Source organism: Sander vitreus, chromosome 22, assembly GCF_031162955.1.
Source record: "Sander vitreus isolate 19-12246 chromosome 22, sanVit1, whole genome shotgun sequence".
Lineage (NCBI taxonomy): Eukaryota > Metazoa > Chordata > Actinopteri > Perciformes > Percidae > Sander > Sander vitreus.
Genome location: NC_135876.1, coordinates 23,203,674 through 23,224,855, shown reverse-complemented (window position 1 = coordinate 23,224,855; position 21,182 = coordinate 23,203,674). Strand labels below are relative to the sequence as shown.

General features: G+C 42.9%; 2 protein-coding genes and 1 long non-coding RNA gene across 4 annotated transcripts; 2 read left to right on the top strand and 1 right to left on the bottom strand.

Moving 5' to 3' along the window:
* Positions 1-1,089: 1,089 nt before the first annotated feature.
* Positions 1,090-15,383, bottom strand: kbtbd2 (kelch repeat and BTB (POZ) domain containing 2). Of its 2 annotated transcripts, none has more exons than XM_078280500.1 (4): positions 15,219-15,383; positions 12,789-13,339; positions 3,451-3,616; positions 1,090-3,080 (listed from the first exon to the last, which is right to left on the bottom strand). In XM_078280500.1, exons 2-4 carry the CDS (start codon positions 12,959-12,961, stop codon positions 1,524-1,526), a joined length of 1,896 nt encoding a protein of 631 aa, XP_078136626.1. In that variant the 5' UTR covers positions 12,962-13,339; positions 15,219-15,383; the 3' UTR covers positions 1,090-1,523. The 2 variants fall into 2 exon arrangements, with proteins under 2 accessions (XP_078136626.1, XP_078136627.1); XM_078280501.1 differs by lacking the exon at positions 15,219-15,383 and adding an exon at positions 15,106-15,211.
* A 613-nt stretch (positions 15,384-15,996) lies between these two features.
* On the top strand, positions 15,997-19,809 carry buc (bucky ball). The gene is made up of 3 exons (XM_078281271.1): positions 15,997-16,003; positions 16,137-16,295; positions 17,949-19,809. Exons 1-3 carry the CDS (start codon positions 15,997-15,999, stop codon positions 19,478-19,480), a joined length of 1,698 nt encoding a protein of 565 aa, XP_078137397.1. The 3' UTR covers positions 19,481-19,809.
* Positions 19,810-20,051: 242 nt separating this feature from the next.
* On the top strand, positions 20,052-20,951 carry LOC144536846 (uncharacterized). Its single transcript, XR_013503781.1, has 3 exons — positions 20,052-20,517; positions 20,609-20,662; positions 20,765-20,951. It is a non-coding gene; the product is annotated as an uncharacterized LOC144536846 (long non-coding RNA).
* Positions 20,952-21,182: the final 231 nt, after the last annotated feature.

Sequence of the window (21,182 nt, the reverse complement as noted above, 5' to 3'; positions counted from 1 at the left end):
TGTCAGGGCACGCCCTCATACTCTGCTTCTGACTGGCTAGTAGTCCTTACCTAGGTACTGTCAGGGCACGCCCTCATACTCTGCTTCTGACTGGCTAGTAGTCCTTACCTAGCTACTGCGCATGTGCGACTCCCAAAAAAGATGGAACAGAAGTGAGAGGTCTCACTCTGTAGCTAAAACAGAGCTCAACACACAGGGTGAAAAGAGGAGCTGCAGCAATGTGCAGTACAACAAAAATATGGTGTTTTATGAAAGTTAAACCATGTAAACCTATTCTGGTACAACCTCTAAATACAATTATGAACCTGAAAATGAGCATAATATGAGCACTTTAAGTCATCAGTGCATCAATCTCAAGCAAAAGTCAAAAACATTCTCTCATTCCAGCTTCTCAATTGTAAGAATTTGTTTTTCAATCTTTGTAAATGTAAGACTTTTGGGATTTTGTAGAGTTCGAATCAGGTTATTGAAAGATGTAGTGTGGTAGAAGTGTGGGCTTTTCACATTTTATAGAAGATGAATCAATAACTTTAAGGACAGATTAACCCTCTATGCATCTAAAATTTGACAAAACAAGATCCAATTGCCAAAAGTTTTCCAGAGCTTTCAACTAACATCTTGTGGCCTTCTGTAAGATAGAGTTAGCTCAGTTGTCATATAGATGGTTTAATTGAGAGAGAAAAAAAGATTCATTATTGATTATTAAATCAGTAGTTTGACAAAAGCACCAAGTCCATTTACTGGAAACGGATGGAGTTCTAACCATCTCTGTATGAACTGAGCAAACTATCCACTGAAGGCCACGAGATGTGTCTGAAAGCTCTGGAAATTTTGATTGTTGTCAAACTAATACTGGCACGGTCAATATAAACTTCCAAGTGCAATATCAAAACATAACACTTCTCCAACCACTAACGCTCTTTAAACTGCTACAGGGGTGGTTTGAGACGTTTCTATGGAACATTTTTAACTGGATCTCCATTGGAGTCCAGGCCGACTGCAGACTGCTGCCTTCTACAAAAGGAGCAAGCTTATACGTTTTCAGAGAGCCTTTCAAGCCACAGAGTTTTATACTCATAATGATAGATCTTCCACAGAGTGTTCCTTTATTAGTGATGAGAGAAGAGAAAACGAGAAGAGAGGAGGGAAAGAGAGAGAAGCCATTATCGGGGGGGGGGGTATTTTGGTACAGTTGCCGAGAAGGTTTACCAGTTAAGTGCATCATCATCATCACAAAATCAGTTGACGTTTAGATTATCACATTGTAGAAACAGTATGACAGACTTGTAATAATATCTAACAGATGTCACAACTGACAAAATAAGAAAAAAGGGGCATCTTTTCGCTCTGAGCTTGTTTTGGGCTGCATTGTTACAACAGCTGGAGCTGAGAACGTTGAACCCTTTCATATCTTAAAGAACTGATCTGCTCCACTCCGCGCCCCCCCTCCCCCCTTCATGTTCATCCCTCAGCGTTACAGATTCCTGGTTCAGTCAGCGAGGTAGGGGAGGAGACGTTAAGAGCTATACGTGAGGGAGGGTCACCAGCTCCCCGTCCACCTCGAACTCCTCGGCTCCGTCGGGGGAGAAGAGGTAGGTTGGGGGTTTCCAGGGGGACTCCTCCAGGCAGGAGGGGTACAGCTTCCCCACTGCACAGCGGAAGTCCTTGCCCAGATCCCAGAGCACGCGTTCGGACACGGGCTGCCGCAGGTACCAGCGGTCCAGCTCCATGTCGTACTGATAGATGGCGTACTTGGCGCGCTCGTTCATGTGGGTTTCGCGCATGAAAATGCACAGCGAGTTGAGCAGCACCACTGCCCGCACGCACGGGTCCGAGTAACGCTTGGCAGGGATGTTGGCGGCCAGGCGCCACTCGTTCTTATTGACGTCGTAGATCTCCACGGTGACAGAGGAGCCGTCGATGGTGCTCGTGGGCAAGCGGATGCCAGAGTTGCTGACCACGTGGAGGCCGCCGATGTAGAAAATGAGGTCGCCGAAAGCAGCAGCGGAGGCGAAGCAGCGGCTCGTCTTGCGCATGGCCATCTCCACCCAGGTGTCGGCCCGGGGGAAGTAGCAGTACATCAGGTCGTGGGTCATCACGTAGATGCAGTCGTGCGCCGCCACCGAGGTGCTCCAGTTCCAGGCGAAGGGCAGGGGGCTCATCATGCTCCACTCGTCCTTCTCGCAGTCGTAGCGCTCCACCGTGCGCTTATTCAGCTCTCCCCCGACGTTATCTCCCCCGATTGCATAGATGTAGCCGTCGCAGTAGACCAGGGAGGGCTTGATTCGCGCACACAGCATGGGAGTTTTGGGTACCCAGGCGTTCTGCTGGGCGTCAAACCAGAAGAAGCTATCGACTGAGCGGAAGACCGCCTGTAACTTGCCACTCTTGCCGTGGTTGGTGACAGAGTTTTTGAGAGGGATCTGTCCACCGGCGATGAACACATCATTGTCTGGCGTAACAAGGGTCCCCACCTTCTGCAGGTCGCCTGGGGGGTTGTTCAGCTTGTACACTTTCTCCGCCTGCGGGCTGTAACACACTACTGTGGTAGGCAAGGCCCCAGCCATCACATACGCGTCGCTCGTTTCCGACATGGCCTCCATGAAGATCAGCATCTCCTCCTTGGTCATGCCTAACCGAGGCTTGAAGAACTTGGGCATGGACTTGTAGAGGCCCTGCACCACCACAGACTTGTCGTTGGGCGGCAGACCCTGGAACCAGGCGCGCTGCGTCACCTCGGACAGCGCGTCGATGCGGATCTGACTGAGCACGGAGGACAGGTGCTGCGAGCGCGCCTCCATGTTGTACTCCAACCACAGCATGGCCGCCTCGCGCACCGTCTCCTCCTTCTCCACGTTGAGGTTGTCGCTGCTCAGGACGTCTATCAACAGCTCGTGGGAGAGCTGAAGGAAGGCCTCCTGCCTGTACACCATGGGGAACTTGTGCTCCACCATGCGCTTGGCGCTCTGCTTCAGCTCGCTGCAACTGAACATGTCGCCGATGCTCAGCATGCGGACGCAGTTCTCAGCATTTATCTTCTTCACCAGGTAGTCTCTGCACTGCAGCAAGACGTTCTCCACCTAAACAGAGGACAAGATAACCAGTTATTTGCTGAAACAGCTGGAATCTGTAGTTTTTAGGAAATGTTACTCAAACAGGAGGCAATGGTGCATTTTCTGGGGACTATTTTCAATGGTAGACTGATACACATTCAGCGCTCTTTTGAGTATTTTCAGCAGCAGTTTGTAGTTTTTTGTACAACAATGAGCTCTATGACACAGAGGAATAAATTATATCAGAATGAAGGTGCAAATGCTTGTTAGTACAATCAATTCATTGTTGGTTTTGCTCTTTTGATGGAATTTGTTGACAATATATAGTCCTCCAAGGATAACCAGAGGACTTTCACTGTAAATGAGCAATGCATTGAGAAGAAGGGTTCGCACTGACCTGAAGGAAGCAGGCGGTCTCGTAGAGCGGCTCCACGGTGCTGTCGCTGATGGCCAGGTTGCCCGTGTAGGCGTAGGTGATGATGATCTGCAGGGTGGCCGGGTCCACGTTCCGCAGGTGGACGTGGGTCTGTTTGCTCTCGCTGAGGCCGCTCATGAACATCGCCCTGCAGGAACAAGACGAAGGACCATCAGTCAACACGTGAACACGGTAGTCACAGAGTGAGGACGTGAACTACAAGATCTCACACTGATTAAGATTGTGTTTATAAAGATAACGGATGTTATCAGCTCCTGCAACAATGCAAGATTATCTAGGTCTATCTAGGATTTTATTGGACAACATGGTGTGTCAGGCCTGTATTCAGACTTTTACTGTGCTTGGCAAATACAAAATAGTGACAACCACAATTATTGCAGTTACTCTAACAGAAAAAAAGCTAAAAGCAAACAGTAATGAAGACCTATGAATCAAAATGATCTTGAATGAAATTCCGCATGGCTTCTCTGAATGGAGTGAAAAATATAACAAGTAAATTAAAGCAGTACCAGAAAACAGCAGTAGTAGCAGCAGCGTAACAACTTTAAAAAGTGTAAACTAAGAGCGCTAAGGAGGTAAAAACTAGACAGCCTGGCTCCATCTTAACTATACTAGTCAAAGATATAAACAAAAAGTGTTAATTCAAATCCAATTGTAAATTCAAAGCTCTTTTTTTTCCTTATCTGCAGTTTCTGGTCAACTTTTTGTCATCTACAAAGACCTGACTTTGGACAGGTCAACGTTTTAGTGTAGCAAAACTCAAAATTCCGTCTTGGTTGCCATTTTGCTCTCCAGTTTCTCTTTTTAAATAAACAGAGCCTCCTAATGACTGTTGGCGACTTGCCAAAGTGGCTGTAAAAACAGACAAAGTTACCAACAAGACTCAGGGTACCCGTTATTGGCCGTTGCTGGAATGTAACATTTGTGGTATCATTTTAAAAGCTACTGGGATGGCAAGTAATTATTTTCATTGATTAATGTGCTGATTACTTCCTTGTTTAAACCAATTAATGTAGATAGAGACAAACTAGAGAAGTCCAAAAACCAGAGAGATTTAAGTTACTATCACAGAAGACGAAAAGAAAACAGAAAATATTTACATTTGAGAAGCTGGTACCCAGTGAATGTTTGGCACTTCTGCTTAATTTTTAGTAACTTAAATGATAAGTGATTATCACAATTATTTTCCAATTGAGTTCCTGTTGATCGTTCCAGCTCTAACAGCTACTTTACAGTTGAATGATAAAAAGATCTGAACATTTTAGCTGCTTGGCCATCAATTCCACATTACTCTTCATTTCGAAACGATTTATCAGGTTAGTGTGGTATTGGTCAGAGGGGAAATGACTGAGCTATCATTTGTTTTTATAAAATCAAAGCACGCTGAACTAGAAGTAGGCCAATTCTTGGTCTCAAAGAGCAGGATTGAATACGACCGCTTTATATGGAGCAGATGTTACATACTTGACAGTTGTTGTACACTGATGCGTGTGTCCACCAACCCAGTTTCCTCATACTAAATAACAAAAAAGTGACAAGTCAACACCTGGCTGGTTGGCTTATACTGTGCACAGTCTGGCTCCAGCTGGGCTTCTCTCTGCCCCGACTTCCATGTTGCTGCAGCCTCGGCAGGCTGCCTACACTTCCACGTTGTCATTCATCAGAGTGAGTCAGAGCCTCTTTAACCTCTTTCACTGCATTCATTTCTCACATTTTATGCGTCTGTACTGAACTGTTATTGGCTTTAACTGGTAATTTGCATTTATTATGGTGATATCTTTGGTGCAAAATGCTCATAACGGCAGTAATGCTTCTGTGCTGCACTTTGCAGAGATACAACATGCCAAGTACAATGTCAACGTGTTGGTCATCATTGCAGATGCCCACAGAAAATTAACCTGCAACCATTTAGATCAGCGATTAATCCTTTAAGGAATTATGTCAATTATGCGTTTTCCTGATTTGTATGTTAGGATATAGGATCAGACCAAACAAGACATTTGTAGACGTCATCTTAGGCTCGGGGAAATAGTGAAAGGCATTATTCACTATTGATATTTTACAAACAATTAGCCTAAAAAAAAAAAAAAATAATAGACAGATAAGTCAATGACAAAAAATGACTACTCTAACAATATTGTGTCTGCAAAACAGCTCTGTCCTCCTGTATGGGGTTTTGGGTGTGTGTGACTGTTTTGCTCGCAGCAGGGGCTAAACCTGCCAGTCCGTATTACGCAACCCTGCAGGCATACCCCTGCACCCCTCCCTCTTTTCCTGTCTTTATTCCCCTTTCTCTGTCTCCATCTCTCACCAAGACCTACGTGACCAGACTTTCCCCTCCAGACACAAGCGCTGCATCTCATGTCCCTTAAATTGCATCCTGACTCCTCCACTTGCCTCCCTTCCTCGCGTCTCGGTCCCTCCCACCGAGTAGGGTTGGGTAGCGTTTGGGTTTTTTCCCCCGATACCGGTGCTAAAACGATACTTTTTAAAAAACGGTGCTGGTGCCTAAACGTCCCGCTGTTGGAATCCTCTACAGTGAAATACAGTCACACTTTACAACGTTTAGCTGTCATTATTTTAAAGATTATTTTTGGGGCATTTTAAGCCTTTATTGACAGGAAAGCTGAAGACATGAAAGGGGAGATAGAGCGGGGGGAGAGAGCCTCTAACGTCTGTTTCGGAGCATCAGAGAGCAGCGCAGAAGGCATTTAATTGGCACCAAAACGAGGCACCGAAATCCACGTTGCTATTTGGCTATGCCGTATTAGCACCGATGCCGTATTAGCACCGGGTTTCGGTACCCAAACCCTACCACAGAGGAGGCACGGGAGAGACTCGAGGAAATCATGCGAGCAGAGAGGCAACGAGCAAATGTGTTTTAGAGAGGAGACATCCTTTCCTCTGAAGTGTCACATGAATTCATCAAGCTGTTTGGGTGAAGTCAGCAACTCCTTCAGCTGCATGGCTTCCGGGAAGGCTGCTCTAGAGTTTTCCTTGCCTAAAGCTCCTCGGGGCAGAAATAAGAGCTTCGAGGCGGCCTTCACAGAGGAGGGACAGAATAACTCGAGGAGCTATCAAATAAGCGACATGAGATGCAGCTAAGCTCTCCCCAGAGTCTCCCTCCCTCCCTGAAGTGAGCCGTGCGACGAGAGGGGAGGTGGAAGGAGAGGCTGCACGACAGAGAAAGAAAAAGAAAAGAGTAGCAGTTTACGGTGCTGACACACCAAAGATATCGTTGCCGTTGGGCCGACTGCGAGTGTCCATTACCCTAGCATTTGCGGTATCTCGCACATTGTCACTACTGGTCGAGCCAGGTTGGCCCTCGTCCGCTTTTTTTCGATGGTTGGCGTCACGTCGGTGAGAGGAATCCATCTGATGGGCTATTCAGCTTTAACAAATTTGTGCATGAGAAGAAAAACGATGGGGAAAGCAAGCAAGTCTATCGAGGTCACACACATAAGGCTCTTATTTTATAAAATAAATCATCTCATCTGAATCATCCAATACACACAGAGCTGTCAAAACTGCCAAAAATGATCTTCCAATGCTGCTTCTAAGTTTTGAAATATCTATTTTTGCTAATTATGTCAATAAGATGGCAAACATACAACTAGATACACAACTACTTGCAGGCATGTGCAGAATGTATATGCTAGTTGGCCGTCAACTGTAGTCTTTGCGGTGTGTTTAAGTCAGCCTTCGTTGCTGCTAGTTCTTTGCTGTATGCACTGGCGTTTCAGCACCTTATTGAAGCGAGATGTGCGATCAGGAAGGAGAGGCAGCAGGACAGAGAAAGAAAAAGAAAGGAGTAGCAGTTTAGAAGAAGCGCTGCGACGCCTCTGAACCCTGCAGGGGAAATGCTTTGCATGTTGGCACCAGATAACGAGTGCGTGGGAAACAGTGGGGAAGATCCCAGAGAGGTGGGTTTGAGAGAGGCATCAAGTTGTCGGGACCTTTTTTTGGAATGCAAGTGTGAGTGTACAGTGAACGAGAGAAGGAGGGGTGAGACGCCGTGTTCAATTGCAGCATGAGCTCCTGTCAAGTACAGATGGACTCTTCCCAGAGCCGAGGCTGCTGCTCTGTCATATTCACTGCAGTGCACACACTTCATTATGCAACGTTGTGCGTACAAATGAGGCCTCCCAAGGGCCTTGAGGGACACGTCTGTAGAATTAGAGGTTAGAGATTGCTTCATTTGTTGTGTGAGAAATATATCAGAGATGGAATAACTGGCTCAGAGGGGGCGACTCAGCTTTCAAGGAAACACCAGCCCGTTGTTTTCCATCCTCCATGAGTGGATAACACTTGCTCTACGACGCGGTGCATTATTAATTGTAATTGTAGTAGGTACGCACTTAGACTGGGGTTGAAAATATCCAAAATGAAATACTAAAAACACCCAAACTATTTGATATTTTGTGTGACTTGTTTAAAGGATGTTTTGAATCTGGCAAAATACCAACTATGTGGCTTAAATCTATTATCAATTCAAATACGCAAATCCCAAAATGAGGATCCGAGGGTGCCTTTGAATTATAGAGGGATCAGCCTAATGAGCACAGCTTATGAGCTGTATTCTACAATACTTAATGAGAGGCTCATGTTGTATCTAGAGAAAGAAGGGCTCCTCGTGGAGGAGCAAAATGGGTTCCGTAAGTCAAGATCATGTCTTGATCATATTTTTGTATTGTCTTCAATTATAACTAATAGAATAAGTGAAAATAAGATATAACAACATATTAATGCTTTATTGACTTTCAGAAAGCTTTTGATATCATCAATAGGGATCGGTTAGAATATAAACATATAGAGTACGGGGTGAATGGACATTTTTATTGGGCTCTGAAGTCTTCCTACCACAAGCCCATAGCATGTGTACGATTGAATGAACCCCACACAAACTGCTCCCAACATCATCACGGGTAAAACAGGGTGATGCTTTGTCCCCCACATTATTTGCAATTTATATAAATGATTTGGCAAAGGAAATGAAAGCATTGAATTGTGGGATAACGTGGAAATTAAATAAGTATTCTTCTGTACGCAGATGACAGTTTTACTGTCACCCTCTGAAGATAATATGCAGCTGATGCTCTCCTATGTTGATGAGTGGTGAAATAAATGGAGACAGTCTATTAATAGAAAGAAAACAAATAATTCACTTTAGAAAACCCTTAACTACTTGCAGTGTCTATGAATTTAAAATTGGATCACACAAGCTGAACTTTGCAGTCTCATAAATATAAGTTTCTATATTGATGAACATATGAATTGTAGAAAAGGTGTTAAGGTTCTTGCTGATTCAGCACGTAGAGCTTTGGGAGGAATCATTGGTAAAAGCAAGAATCTGAAAGATATGAGTTTTCATATTCTAAACTGCTCCAAGCTTGTGTGTGCCCTATACTTGATTATATTGTGGGGGTTAGAGGACTTAATACACTGTGTGCACAATTATTAGGCAAGTGAGTATTTTGACATTATCGTCATTTTCATGCACATTTTCCAATTCCAAGCTATATAAACTTGAATGCTAATTTGATTTAAGCATTATCAGGTGATGTGTATTTGTGTAATGAGGGATGGTGTGGCCTAAGTGATCAACACCCTATATCAAGGTGTGCATAATTATTAGGCAGCTTCTTTACCTCTGACAAAATGGGCAAAAAAAGTGATTTAACAGACTCTGAAAAGTCAAAATTTTTAAAATGCCTTTCAGAGCGATGCAGCACTCTTGAAGTAGCAAAGATATTGAGGCGTGATCACCGAAACATCAAACGTTTTATTGCAAATAGTCAACAGGGTCACAAGAAACGTGTGAAGAAAAAAAGACGCAGATTAACTACTAGAGACTTGAGAAGGTGTTCAGTGCTCAGAGACATGGCCCAGGTAAGAAAGGCTGAAACACGACCACCACTTAACAAGACTCATAAATTGAAACGTCAAGACTGGGCCAAGAAATATCTGAAGACAGATTTTATGTTGATTTATGTATTTATGTAGATTTTTATATTTAAGGTTTTATGGACTGATTAAATGTGAAATGGGCACAGAGCTCCACTTTGAGTCAGACGCCAACAAGGTGGAGGTGGGGTACTGGTATGGGCTGCTATTATTAAGGATGAGCTAGTTGGACCTTTTCAGGTTGAAGATGGACTTAAAATCAACTCCCAAAACCACTGCCAGTTTTTAGAAGATACTTTCTTCAAGCAGTGGTATAGCAAACAAGTCTATATCCTTCAAGAAGTCCATGATTTTTATGCAGGACAATGCTCCATCACATGCATCCAAGTACTCCACTGCGTGGCTAGCCAGCAAAGGCCTTAAAGATGACAGAATAATGACATGGCCCCCTTCCTCACCTGACCTAAACCCCATTGAGAACTTGTGGGCCCTTCTTAAACATGATTTACAGTGAGGGAAGACAATGCACCTCTTTGAACAGCATTTGGGAGGCTGTGGTTGCTGCTGCACAAAAAGTTGATCATCATCAGAAGAAACTAACAGATTCCATGGATGGAAGGCTCATGACAGTTATTGAAAAGAAGGGGGGCTACATTGGTCACTGAATATTTCTTGAAATGTCAGAAGTGAAGTCAGAAGTGTTTGACCATTTTGAGTTTTATTCTTACTCTAAGAAATTAAAATAAGTGAGATGGGAACATTTTAGTTTTTCATTTAGTTGCATAATAATTCTGCACACTAATAGTTGCCTAATAATTCTGCACACACAGATATTCTCCTGAGAAAGCCAAAAGTCACTTCTCCTTTATTAAATATTCAGATTTGAGGTTTATTAACATTTCTGATTGACAGAGCAATGCATTTGTTACAATACAATAAGTCCTCAGGAATACAACTTGCCTAATAATTTTGCACACAGTGTAGAGAGAAATATATCTAATTGTAAATCAGTGCCATAAGATATTTTCTGGGTGTGCACAAATGTGCACCAACATTGGCTATAGTGGGAGACATGGGATGGGAATCATGTGAGGATCGTTGGAAGATATGTATAACCCAGTTATGGAATTGTTACTATGGACGCAAATAGGTTGACGAGGAAAATATTTCTCTGGGATAAACATTCTTGGTTCTTCGTCTAAAGATATATGCAAATTGTTCTGTAACGATGGGCTTGGTGAGGGGTTTCTTAATAATGAAAAGCTGAATATTGGTTTGTTTAAAGAATCTGTGTTTGCTAAAGACAAAGCAGTGGGCCGACAACATATGGGCTAAGCCAAAATTGGCACAGAGAATTATGTTGTATATAATTTGTCTGAAAGGCAAAGATCTCTATGTGCTCAGTTGAGATCTGGTGTTTTACCTTTGGCAATTGAAACGGGATGAAACGTTAATGTAGAAGAGGAAAAACGGATCTGTCCCATGTGTCGTTTGAATGATACAGAAAATGAGTTCCATTTAGTTTTCTACTGTCCTTTTTATTGTGAACAGCGTGACTCTTTGTTTAGTAAGATAAAAGCAGATACTGATTTGGTAAATATGGATGATGCTCAAAGATTGAGATGGTTGTTCACATGTGAAACATAGAAATTAGCCAGTTATCTTGAGAAAGCCTGGGAGAAGAGGAAAAAAGGCTCTTTACCAAGATGATCCGTAGATGAGGATTTGTTGTTTGTATATACTATGTGTGTGTAATGTGTGTATGTATGTGTATTAGGGCTTTGACTTTTGCCCAAAAATCATATTCAAAGTTCGTTTGTTTATTAATATTCAAATATATTCGAATATTCATTAATAATATTTTGACCATTAAATGCCTTCAGTAAGACTTATATTGGTATCAAACTTCGTATGTTCAGTCAATAGGCGTGCAATGATGTTTTCAGAAGAAACACACTGCCACAACTATTTTTTTATTAAAAGTCAGACCCTGGATTAAACACAAACAGTATGCTTTCAACAGGAAGTTTGGATATTTCACTGTAGCCTACGTAAGTGGTCTGATGTTGATACTTTTGCGCTGGTGTATGCGTCGAGCCGCGTGTGTGTGTGTGTGGGTGTGTGTGTGTGTGTGGGGAGTGTGTGTTAGAGTGAGAGAGTGACGGTGATTACCGGTAGCTTCAGAGCGAGTAGCGAATCCAGAGTCATAGTGAGAGAAACAAAGTGTCTCCCCTGTGCTTTCTGACCACGGTGGGGAATCTGGAGCAGGAGAAGTTAACCCTCTCCTTGATTTCATGTTGTTTACGGAGAAGGAGAACCAGGAAATGAGTCGGGGGGGAATGCAACGCTATGGCCGAGCGAGAGTTACATTTTGAAATGCGTGAAAAAGCCTCGGAATCTGAATTGAAAACGTTTACAAGCAAACACATTTACAAAAAAACAATGCCCATAACAGGTTTGAATATTAAAGGGCTGCCTAATATTCGTTCGAATATCTTTTCTTATTTTTTTTTTTTTAAATATTCGAATAGTGAAGTTCGGAGTCAAAGCCCTAGTGTATATGTATAATATATACACTTGTATTCATGCATTTCTCCGAATGATTTGTATATGAGACCATAAGACGTTTGCTAAATAAGTCCGTGGTGTCTTGTAATCCCATGTGGGATGGGCCAAATGTTTGGCATGACACAGAAATAAAATTCAACTAAACTACAGCCATAACAACCATGCTACATCATCACAATGAGACTGAGGGGAATAACTGCGGTCTTTAAACACTCAAACCCAACGCTGTATGGTGCATTATGTATTCAAACTAGGGCTGCACAATTAATCGCAATTGTATCGAAATCGCAGTTATGGACTAGTGCAATAGTGCTGGAGCTGCTACCCCCGCGACCCGATACCAGTTAAGCAGACGAAGATGGATGGCTGGATGGACGGACGGACTAGTGCAATATCCAAATCGCAGGGGGGTGCAATATGTGTCAAGCCATTCTGAATTAAGTATTGTGGTGCTGCAGAGATGTCCAAGCCTACAAATCGTATCCTACAGACTAAAGAAATAAATATTTTTTGGTTCAGATCCTCACAAAAAAAAGAAAGAAATCACACTATAACCATTTTAATTTTAATATTTTTCAATAAAAATTAGAATATTGATACAGAGATGATCCTTCCCTCCAATACCATGAATCATATCGCACTGTCAAAAATAATCGCAGTAAGATTTCTCCACCCTATCTTGCAGCCCTAATTAAAACCGTAGGAGACAAATTCAGAAAAGCCACACAACACAAAGCATAGTCACGGTCAGCATAGTCACAGTCAGCATGACGTCGTTAAAAACAGAAATCGCCAACATACAACACAAGTCACTCCACACCACTTACCTGAAATAGGAGCTACATGTGGCCAGGACCATCTTGTGACATGGGAACTCTGTGTCCTCCACCAGCAGCACAACATCAGTCAGTAATTTCTGTTCGTAAAAGAACTTGAGCTGCTCCAGCAGGGAGACAGCGTAGTCCGTGTTGACCGGCCTGCGCTCACTGAGATCCGACATGGTTGCATCCCATGAATCGCGCCCCAGTTTTGAATAGTCACGCGGCCGGCAGAACCGGGCTCAAGCCAACCAGGAGAAAAAATGATTCAAGAGGATAAATAGGATGGGGGACGGCTCTTCAACACCTCCACTGACCCAAGTGAAGGCGCTCAACTCCAACGTGGGGAAAAAATCTTCTGTTGGAAGACGAGATGAGATGAAATGAGAAGACTGTGGTGCTGTGGCTACCGAGCAGTCAGGAGTCCAGAGGAAAGGGTCCTGGGTGAGGAAGGCCTCGTGGATTTTACTGTTGTCTGAGGTCATGCAGTGAGGCACTGGGGACCGGAGGTAGAGGGAGAGTAACCACAACTGTCGCAACAATGCTACATCAGTGCTCGTCTGAAAAACACAGGAGAAAAACAAAAAGAGCAGCGATGAGTTTAGAATCCATTGAAACTATCAGTACAGAAAAATAACCACTTTTAAAATGGTTTAACTCTTCTATCTTCTGATGTCCCTTTTGATATCTGGGCATGTCGGAGTAGCAAACATCCTTCCGAAGCGTAGGACCAACAGACACATACAGATACATACTCTATAACTCCTCACTCGGGGGGGAGAGAAATAGGGTAAAGAGGACAGAACAGAACAGGAAGGAAGGGAAGGAGTGGTAGCCTCTCACTCATTCACTGTGCAAATGTTGGGAGTCATCCCAAAATGATCAATAAATTGAAGTCTAAGTCTATCCTAAACCCCTTTCAAAAGAGAAAACAGCACATTCAACAATCTGGGTCTACTTTTTTTTTTTTTTAACAAAGACTGCAATTATCTGTCAATTGACCCTAAATACAATAACAGCACCTGAATTAAATCTGATTTACATGGGAAGTAAAAAGCTATTTCATTCAAATTCTGGTTAACGTGTAAAAGTGCAGAACCTGATTCTTTACTCAAGATGCCTCAACTTCACATTATGCCACAACAGAGTTTTCCTTTAATATGTAACGCCAAACTAGGGTCCAATTTCCCGGCTATCATGATCTCAAGTCTCATCAGATGCTTCGAAGTTATCTTTATTATGCTAACGTTGGATGCAACAAAACTGCAAAGCTGATTCTAAAAGGAGCTGCGTTTGACATGACGTTGTTACTGTGACTTTCCAACTGAAATAACGAGTAGATTAAACATGCCGTTTCAATCAACAAGAGAGGGAAAAACATTTTTTCCTTCCCAATACAGATTCTGATACCTGAACTTACGTATCTGCAGCTCTAATGTTGATGTTAATTTAAGCGACTTGTTAATAGCCCCGAAAAACCGGCAGCTCCCAGTGAGTTTATACTGCAGGGAGATAGGGTTGTCGGAGTATGGCCTGGCTAATTCACTGGTATTAGCTTCTTTTTTTCACTTCTTTTAAAAGACAAAAGCTTAAGTTAACGGTTAAAACGACAGTCATTTACGAAAAAAGAAACCAACACAGTACCAATGTGGACACAATCACTATAATGTTTTAATTTATTTTTGTTAAAATTTATTTTTAAAAATTGGTATCGAACATAGTATGGAAAACGATTTTTTTTTTTAACGATACCCAGCAATATTCGCGACGTATTTAGCATCAACAACCTGCTAACTAACGGGTTACTTCTGGAAGTAAAGGCTGACATTTGAAGAGTGTTTATCGTTATCATTTTTTGGATTTCGTCGATGCTGACTGGCTAGCTACGTTAGCACGTTACCGTTAGCCACCATGTCCAAAACAAACCCTGTCTGCCATCTAAGACATGGCAAAGTAACATTAGACAGGCGGGCCTGTTGCAAAACGCACGTCTCGCTGAGGTTAACTAACCATACAACCCTTAACATCATGATCCATGTTGCTTTGTTTCAAAATACACGTTCAACCTTGCTCTTCTTTGATCAACAGTGATTATCAGCGATGTAATGTTATATCGTTAGCTGAAGTAGCGACACTTGCTTGATTACCAGTCGCTTGCAAGTTAGCAACTTTAGCTCCACTGCGCTGCACAGTTCCGGGGTAACGTAGCCGTAAGCCCCAGCCTGCTAATACATAACGTTACCAGTAGACGGTTAGAAAAGTCAGGCGTCTAACAGCATTACTTCAACTGTAAAATAGCTCCAGAAAGGACATGATAGGTACAAACCTTCTGCAGTAACCACATTTAGAGAACGGTCATGCTTGCTAACAGGCTAACTGCTACACGAGCTAGATAGACGTAAGCTATAGCTACTTTTCAAGTTAAACACGCTTCCTTACAGTAACTGTTGGCAGACTCCACATACAGTGAACCGTCGCGATGACTCTTCTCGTCAGCAGAAAGTGCCAAGTGGGCTCCTCAGGCCGAATTTAGACATTAAACAGTTGTGTACAAGCGCCGAGCAGCGGACAACCTTTTCTGCGCATCATAAGCGTCTGAAAGACCAGAGGCCAAATGAGGATACTGCGCATGCGCGTAGAGTAAGCAGCTTGTCCTGGTTAACAGAGGAACAGCGACATCTGGCGGACAGACGGAGATACAACTGAAGAAGTAAAGGATGTTTATGAAGACACAAATCCTTTATTGATCCCCAGAGGGAAAAAGAATACAAAAAATAAAATAAGGAGGTACGTCTATATACAACTAGTAGCCTAAAAGAGTAAAAGTAAATAAACTGTACAAGACTCACTTCAAGACTTTTTATTATTATTATTTGAGAGTTGAACACGTTTCTGTTGCAAAGCGTCTTACACTGAAATGCTACATTTGATCCAGGTTTCCAGGTTAAACGGACACTATTGAAACTCGATGCTAATTTGTCCGTTGGCAGCAGCAGGTGTTTCCTATTATGGCTAATTAGCTGAGACGCTTCGGCGTTTGTAAGCAGAACGTCATGTGGCCCTGAGAGTAAAAGCGTCTCTACTTCTGCTTGTTTATCGAAACATTTGACTGTAATATTCACCTTTAATTTTTCGAAGCCGGGGGATGTTTATTTGGTTGTTTTCAACCCTCCGCAGTGTTTTATTTCTGACAGGTTGAGCAAGCACGGGAAAGAAAATGGACGGTAAAGACTTCCTTACAACTAAATGCTGATTTCACAACAGTTGAGCCGTGTAAACGTACCATTTCTTACTAGCCCCAAAGAGCAGAGAGATGTCAATTTGCTTGGAAATAATGTAAACTGTTGCCTCCTGTAGATGGAAGCAAACAACCACACACATTTGGGAGCGGACAACCGAGAGCTCCACATCCCAGACCTTTCTTCTACGTCCAGCCTGCGTCTCAACCTTACCTCTACCAGCAGCAGCACTGGCAGATGAACAACCCATACAGTCACTATGGTGTGCCTGGAGGAGGTATCGAGCTTTTAAACAATTTGTTTTGTTGTTGTAATCCCCCAGCAGGGGTGGAAGAAGTAGGCCTACTCTGATAGACCAGGGTCTTCAACGTGTTTTAGGCCAAAGACCCCTTTACTGAAAGAGAGACGGAGCAGGGCCCCACTACTACATATATTGTATACATGATTTGAGTAGGGATCGACCGATACTGTGTTTTCATGGCCGATACCGATTATTAGTAGTTAATGAAACTGATATGCATTTACAGTGGAAATGTTTCAAACGCCAACACAAGTTTGTTTAAATGCTTTAAGCAGTTATTTAATAGAACTGAAACATTGAACATAATACAGTAAAAAAACCAGAATAGCTTTCTGAAGTTTAATGAGGTTAGGAGTTTATTGAAATTGTTGCAGACTGCTTACAGAGCCGTAGCAGAGCTAAAGTAGCGCACTTTATAGTTGATTAACTTTATTGGTTATCAGTAAAATAAAACACGGATACAGATAATCTGCAATTTGCCAAATATTGGCCCCTATGATCGGCCAGGTCGATCACCGCATTTAAGTTGCATATTAAACTGGGCCGGATGGATGAAAATGAATGGATATTATATAATTCATACATAATATTTGAATGTTAAACATATGTGGAAGGCACAGTGAATCCCCAAGCTTAACTGTATGGCTACCATAGTGGCTGCCTTAGTAAGCTTATCTTCAGTGTGTAAATTACATTTTTTTTTTTTTCTTTTTTTTTTTACAAATACAGTACCATCAAAAGATTGGACACACTTTCCTATTCAAGTTAATAAAAAAGCATGTCCAAACTTTTGACTGGTCCTGTAGGCCAATTGAACCTCTTTTTGCTTGATTTTCGTCTATTTCCCTTTCTCAAAAGGAAAAGCTTATAACAGAAGAACTGCAAGGCCAAAATGCATGTATGTATGTGATTAAAACACAACGTACACTACAGCAGTTCAGACATGGTTCAAAATAGTTATTTTGGTCCCGTCTAAAAAAAAAAAAAACATACTTTGTGCCACAATATGCAGAACACAAAACGCATACCTTCTACACCTTGTCAACAAGACCTGTGTAATGTTTCTATCTATTATGTTGGATTCATAGTAATGTATATTTTCATTTTTGAAAATAAAATGAACTTTCAAAATTTTTATTTTAACATAATTTGGCGCCCCCCCCTGCTCTAACTCTGAGGACCCCCTAAGGGTCACGGACCCCCCTGTTAAATATCTCTGTACTAGTGTAAAAGTGAAGGCCTTCTTGTAGGCCTACTTAAGTTTAAAGTAACAATACCACAGTGCAGAAATACTGTTACAAGTAAAAGTCCTGCATTCAAAATATTTAAACTTAAGAGTATAAAAGTTGTACTTCAGTAGTACTTGAGTGAATCAGAAAAAGGGTTTATTTCCAAGTATGTAACACTTACAAGGAATTTGCCTTGGTGGTTGGTGCATACATAAACAAACATTGAATATGAATGATATAAATACTAAATACCGGTACAAAACAGCTGTTTAACATATGAAAAAATTGGCTGAATGGATATGTGTGTGTAAATGTGGGCTACTTGGTGACATTTTACCACTATCAACAGTATCAGTTGCCTGGAATCTTCACTGCGTGCATTTATGTTTATGTTCCCCAGGTTTTAACCGTCCCTGTATGCCCCCGTACCAGTACATGCAGTATCCTGGGTTTGTTTTCCCAAACCCATTGTTTGCCCCGTTATATCCAATGGATTACAGGCGAATGTTTGAGCCTCGCTTCCACGCTCCTCCCTGGAATGACATGCCTCGCCAGCAGCAGTGGCAGCAGCAGCGGCAGCAGTATCACCCACAGACAAACTGGCGTCGAGAAATGGCCTGCTCAGAGGCTCAAACCGACCCCAGTGACGCCATAAGCAAACTCATCGAATGCCTGGATAAAATCCGAGCCACAGAGCTGCGGGGCGCTGACAGAGAGCTCGACTCGGGTGTCGCCTCTCAGGCCTCAGAAACTTTTTCTCCAGGCGAAGAGAAGAAAAGCGAGGAGCAGGGTCACATCCTGCCTTCAGCGCCTGATGACAGCCACTCAGAGTCTCCAGCCATGGTCTTCAGTGACTCCACAACAGCGGTGTACGACGGTGATTCCAGCCAAAGGAGCCTGGAAGTCCTGAGTCCTCCGGGATGCTGGTCAGCAGGATTAGAAGAGGAGTGTCCTCTGGATAGCTCCTCTGTTCACGAAGAGAGTCCTGAGTTGGAGCAGACGGCGACAGACGAACACTTACTCCCTCAGGAGAAAACAGAGGTCGCAGATATCCAGTCAGATATCTCAGCGACTGATGAAAGTGTTCCCAAATGTGACCATGAAGAGCTCCTGAAGCAGCCGACGGATCCAATCTTGCCATCTTCTTCCTTCCCCTCCAGTCAGCCGGCGCTCAAAGATGCCAAAAGTGGCGACACAGTCTCAAAGATGGAACATCAGAAAGCTGATCCAAGCTACCAGATCCTCAGGCTGCCTTTTGAGAGCGTTCTGACACCTGGAGAGGATGGAGGCGCCCGCCTCTCCTCCCCTACTGCTCCCTACTACTACAACTACCTATCCATGCAGACCACCCATGAGCGGATGAGCGTTCTCAGTCCATCTCTGGACGAGCTTTCCTCTCGAGATGAGATGTTCTCCACAGATCTGGACGATGCCGATCTTTTCCCCAAACGCGTGTATGCAGGCAGGAGGCTGGCAGAGGTGGTGAGCGGGTCCCCGCACGCTGCTGAAGAAGTGGAAGAAGTGTGGCTGCCAGGTTCGAAGAGGTGCATGTGCGCCTGCTGTGGGAAAAGCCTCGCAAAAGGGACAGGAAGGAGCAAAGTCCACAGCTCCAAGGTGTACAGGGATGAAGCCGGAGACTCTGAGGAGGAAAGCAGGTATGGGAGAGGGTGCGAGCAGCCCGTCAGAGTGGTGGTGAGGAAGCATTCTGCACCCAGGAAGCCCCATCTTGTCCTGCCCAGACATGCTGCAAAACCTCGGTATAAAAGAGGCCAACACAAAGATCCCTCTGATCCAGTGAACCAGGAGGAAGGTCATGATGTTTGTGTTCATGAGCCGGCTGATGGCGAGATTGGAGAGTTGACTTGTAGTGAGCCGCAGTGCAGAACATGTCAGGGTAAGTCTAGGCCAGGGGTTTTGTTGTTGTTGACTTGATGTTTTTCTGATGGGCATTTTTTTTTTTTTTTTTTTTAGGCCGATTATGTGATCATGTTAGAAATATGAATGTGTGAACCCTTTCGTAGACAGACTCTGCAGAGAAGATCTAACCGCGTCAGACCAAGGCAGGTGGGGACTCCGGGACGTGATTCCCAGGAGGAGACAAGCAACCCCTCTGCAACGTCAAGGTTGAATTCAGCCAATCCCATGCTCATTCTTCTCTTGAACCAACGTTTACAAGGGCAATTATTGTGACAAAAAACATCTATCGGTCTGCCCAAACAGCTCGTGCAGTATAGTTATTTTGCAGCCAGGTTAGAGCAGTTTTAGTCCCAAATTTATATAAAATTTTATGTTTGTGAAATGCTGAGATGGAACGACGGTCTAAAGTTGGGAGCACACTACACAATATAAAAACCGACGACAACCAGCGTCAAAGATTATCTTGTCCAAAATCACTCCCTGTTTGGTACCTATGTTTACTTTGACTAGTGTACCATTTATGCCACAAAATGTTGATTCACAAGCGTTTGAAATCTCAGTTTACTGCTCTCTATAAAGTAAACGATTTCGTTTTTCCCCGCTGTAGAAAATAGTTAAATTGTGAACAAGGCAGGGTTGTTTGGTACATGTACATAAGTACATGACTCAAATCTCCTGGCTCTGGGGCGGGAGCATCGGACCTGTCACACAAACGCCCAACATTGCTGACAAATTTAGTTGGAAATCTGAACTGAGAAGCTCTTTTGTGAAAATCTGTTATTTAATATGCGAGTGTCGGCTCAGCTTGGTCGTTCTATGGATGCAAGTCCAGTTTCAGTCAACATGGGTGTGGTGGTGATTGCGTTTTGTTGTTCAGAGATATAATACATCTTCTCTTATCCTTTTTGTTAATTCTCCAAGTGAAGTTATTTTTGTGGTATTATGTTCTGCTCCTATCCACTGGATAGAGATGAGTACTCAGAGGAAAGTGATGTACCACAGGCCAAGAGACGAGGATGACGATGAGCCGCCACCATTACACTGGGAAAGAGGTTAATATAATGACACTGTCAACACTGACCTGGCTATTGCATTTCTTTGAATATGATTTATTTATATTTTTTTTTGTTCCGTCTTTGTCAGGCTCTACGATGAGAGGAGAACCAAGATGTTAATGTCCCCAAAGTGCGTTGAACTGTAGGTGAAATATGCTCCGTGCAAGATGAAACTAATTTTTTAGATGTGTTCAAACTGTCTTGGTGAAAACTTCCTTGATGAAACGTTGTCTTTCTTTCCCAGGTCCCCCCAAAAGGTGTAATTGTTCCAGATAATGTTACGAAATATTTAGAGCACCAGGTGAAATGCACTGCACGATGAAGCCTCTTTTTTTTGTTTAGATGAAAGTAAAAAAAAAAAAAAATTGCAAAGTTTCTGCAGTGACACTGCCTCGCACTTTTCATGATTTATGAATTTCACAAACAGGCAAATGGGCTGAAAGGTTGTGTGTTGCAGATTATGGTGTGCCACAGTTTGGGGCCAGTCCAATAAAATATTCATTATTTAAGCTTTGTGTTGAATTATTTTACATCTTGTACATCTTATGCTGGGAGATTTATATGTATTTTATAACGTGGAAACTGATTATTTTAGTTGTTTCAACATTTAAGTGACTTACACATGTACAGTATATGTCCATATTTAATATTTAGGAAGACGC

What these genes read in the sequence shown, in the direction of transcription:
- kbtbd2 (XM_078280500.1), bottom strand. Translation starts at nt 12,961, where the DNA reads ATGTCGGATCTCAGTGAGCGCAGGCCGGTCAACACGGACTACGCTGTC. An exon ending in ACATGTAGCTCCTATTTCAG is followed by an intron (nt 3,617 to 12,788) that starts GTAAGTGGTGTG and finishes TTGTTCCTGCAG; the next exon opens with GGCGATGTTCATGAGCGGCC. An exon ending in AGACCGCCTGCTTCCTTCAG is followed by an intron (nt 3,081 to 3,450) that starts GTCAGTGCGAAC and finishes TCCTCTGTTTAG; the next exon opens with GTGGAGAACGTCTTGCTGCA.
- buc (XM_078281271.1), top strand. An exon ending in CTATGGTGTGCCTGGAGGAG is followed by an intron (nt 16,296 to 17,948) that starts GTATCGAGCTTT and finishes TATGTTCCCCAG; the next exon opens with GTTTTAACCGTCCCTGTATG.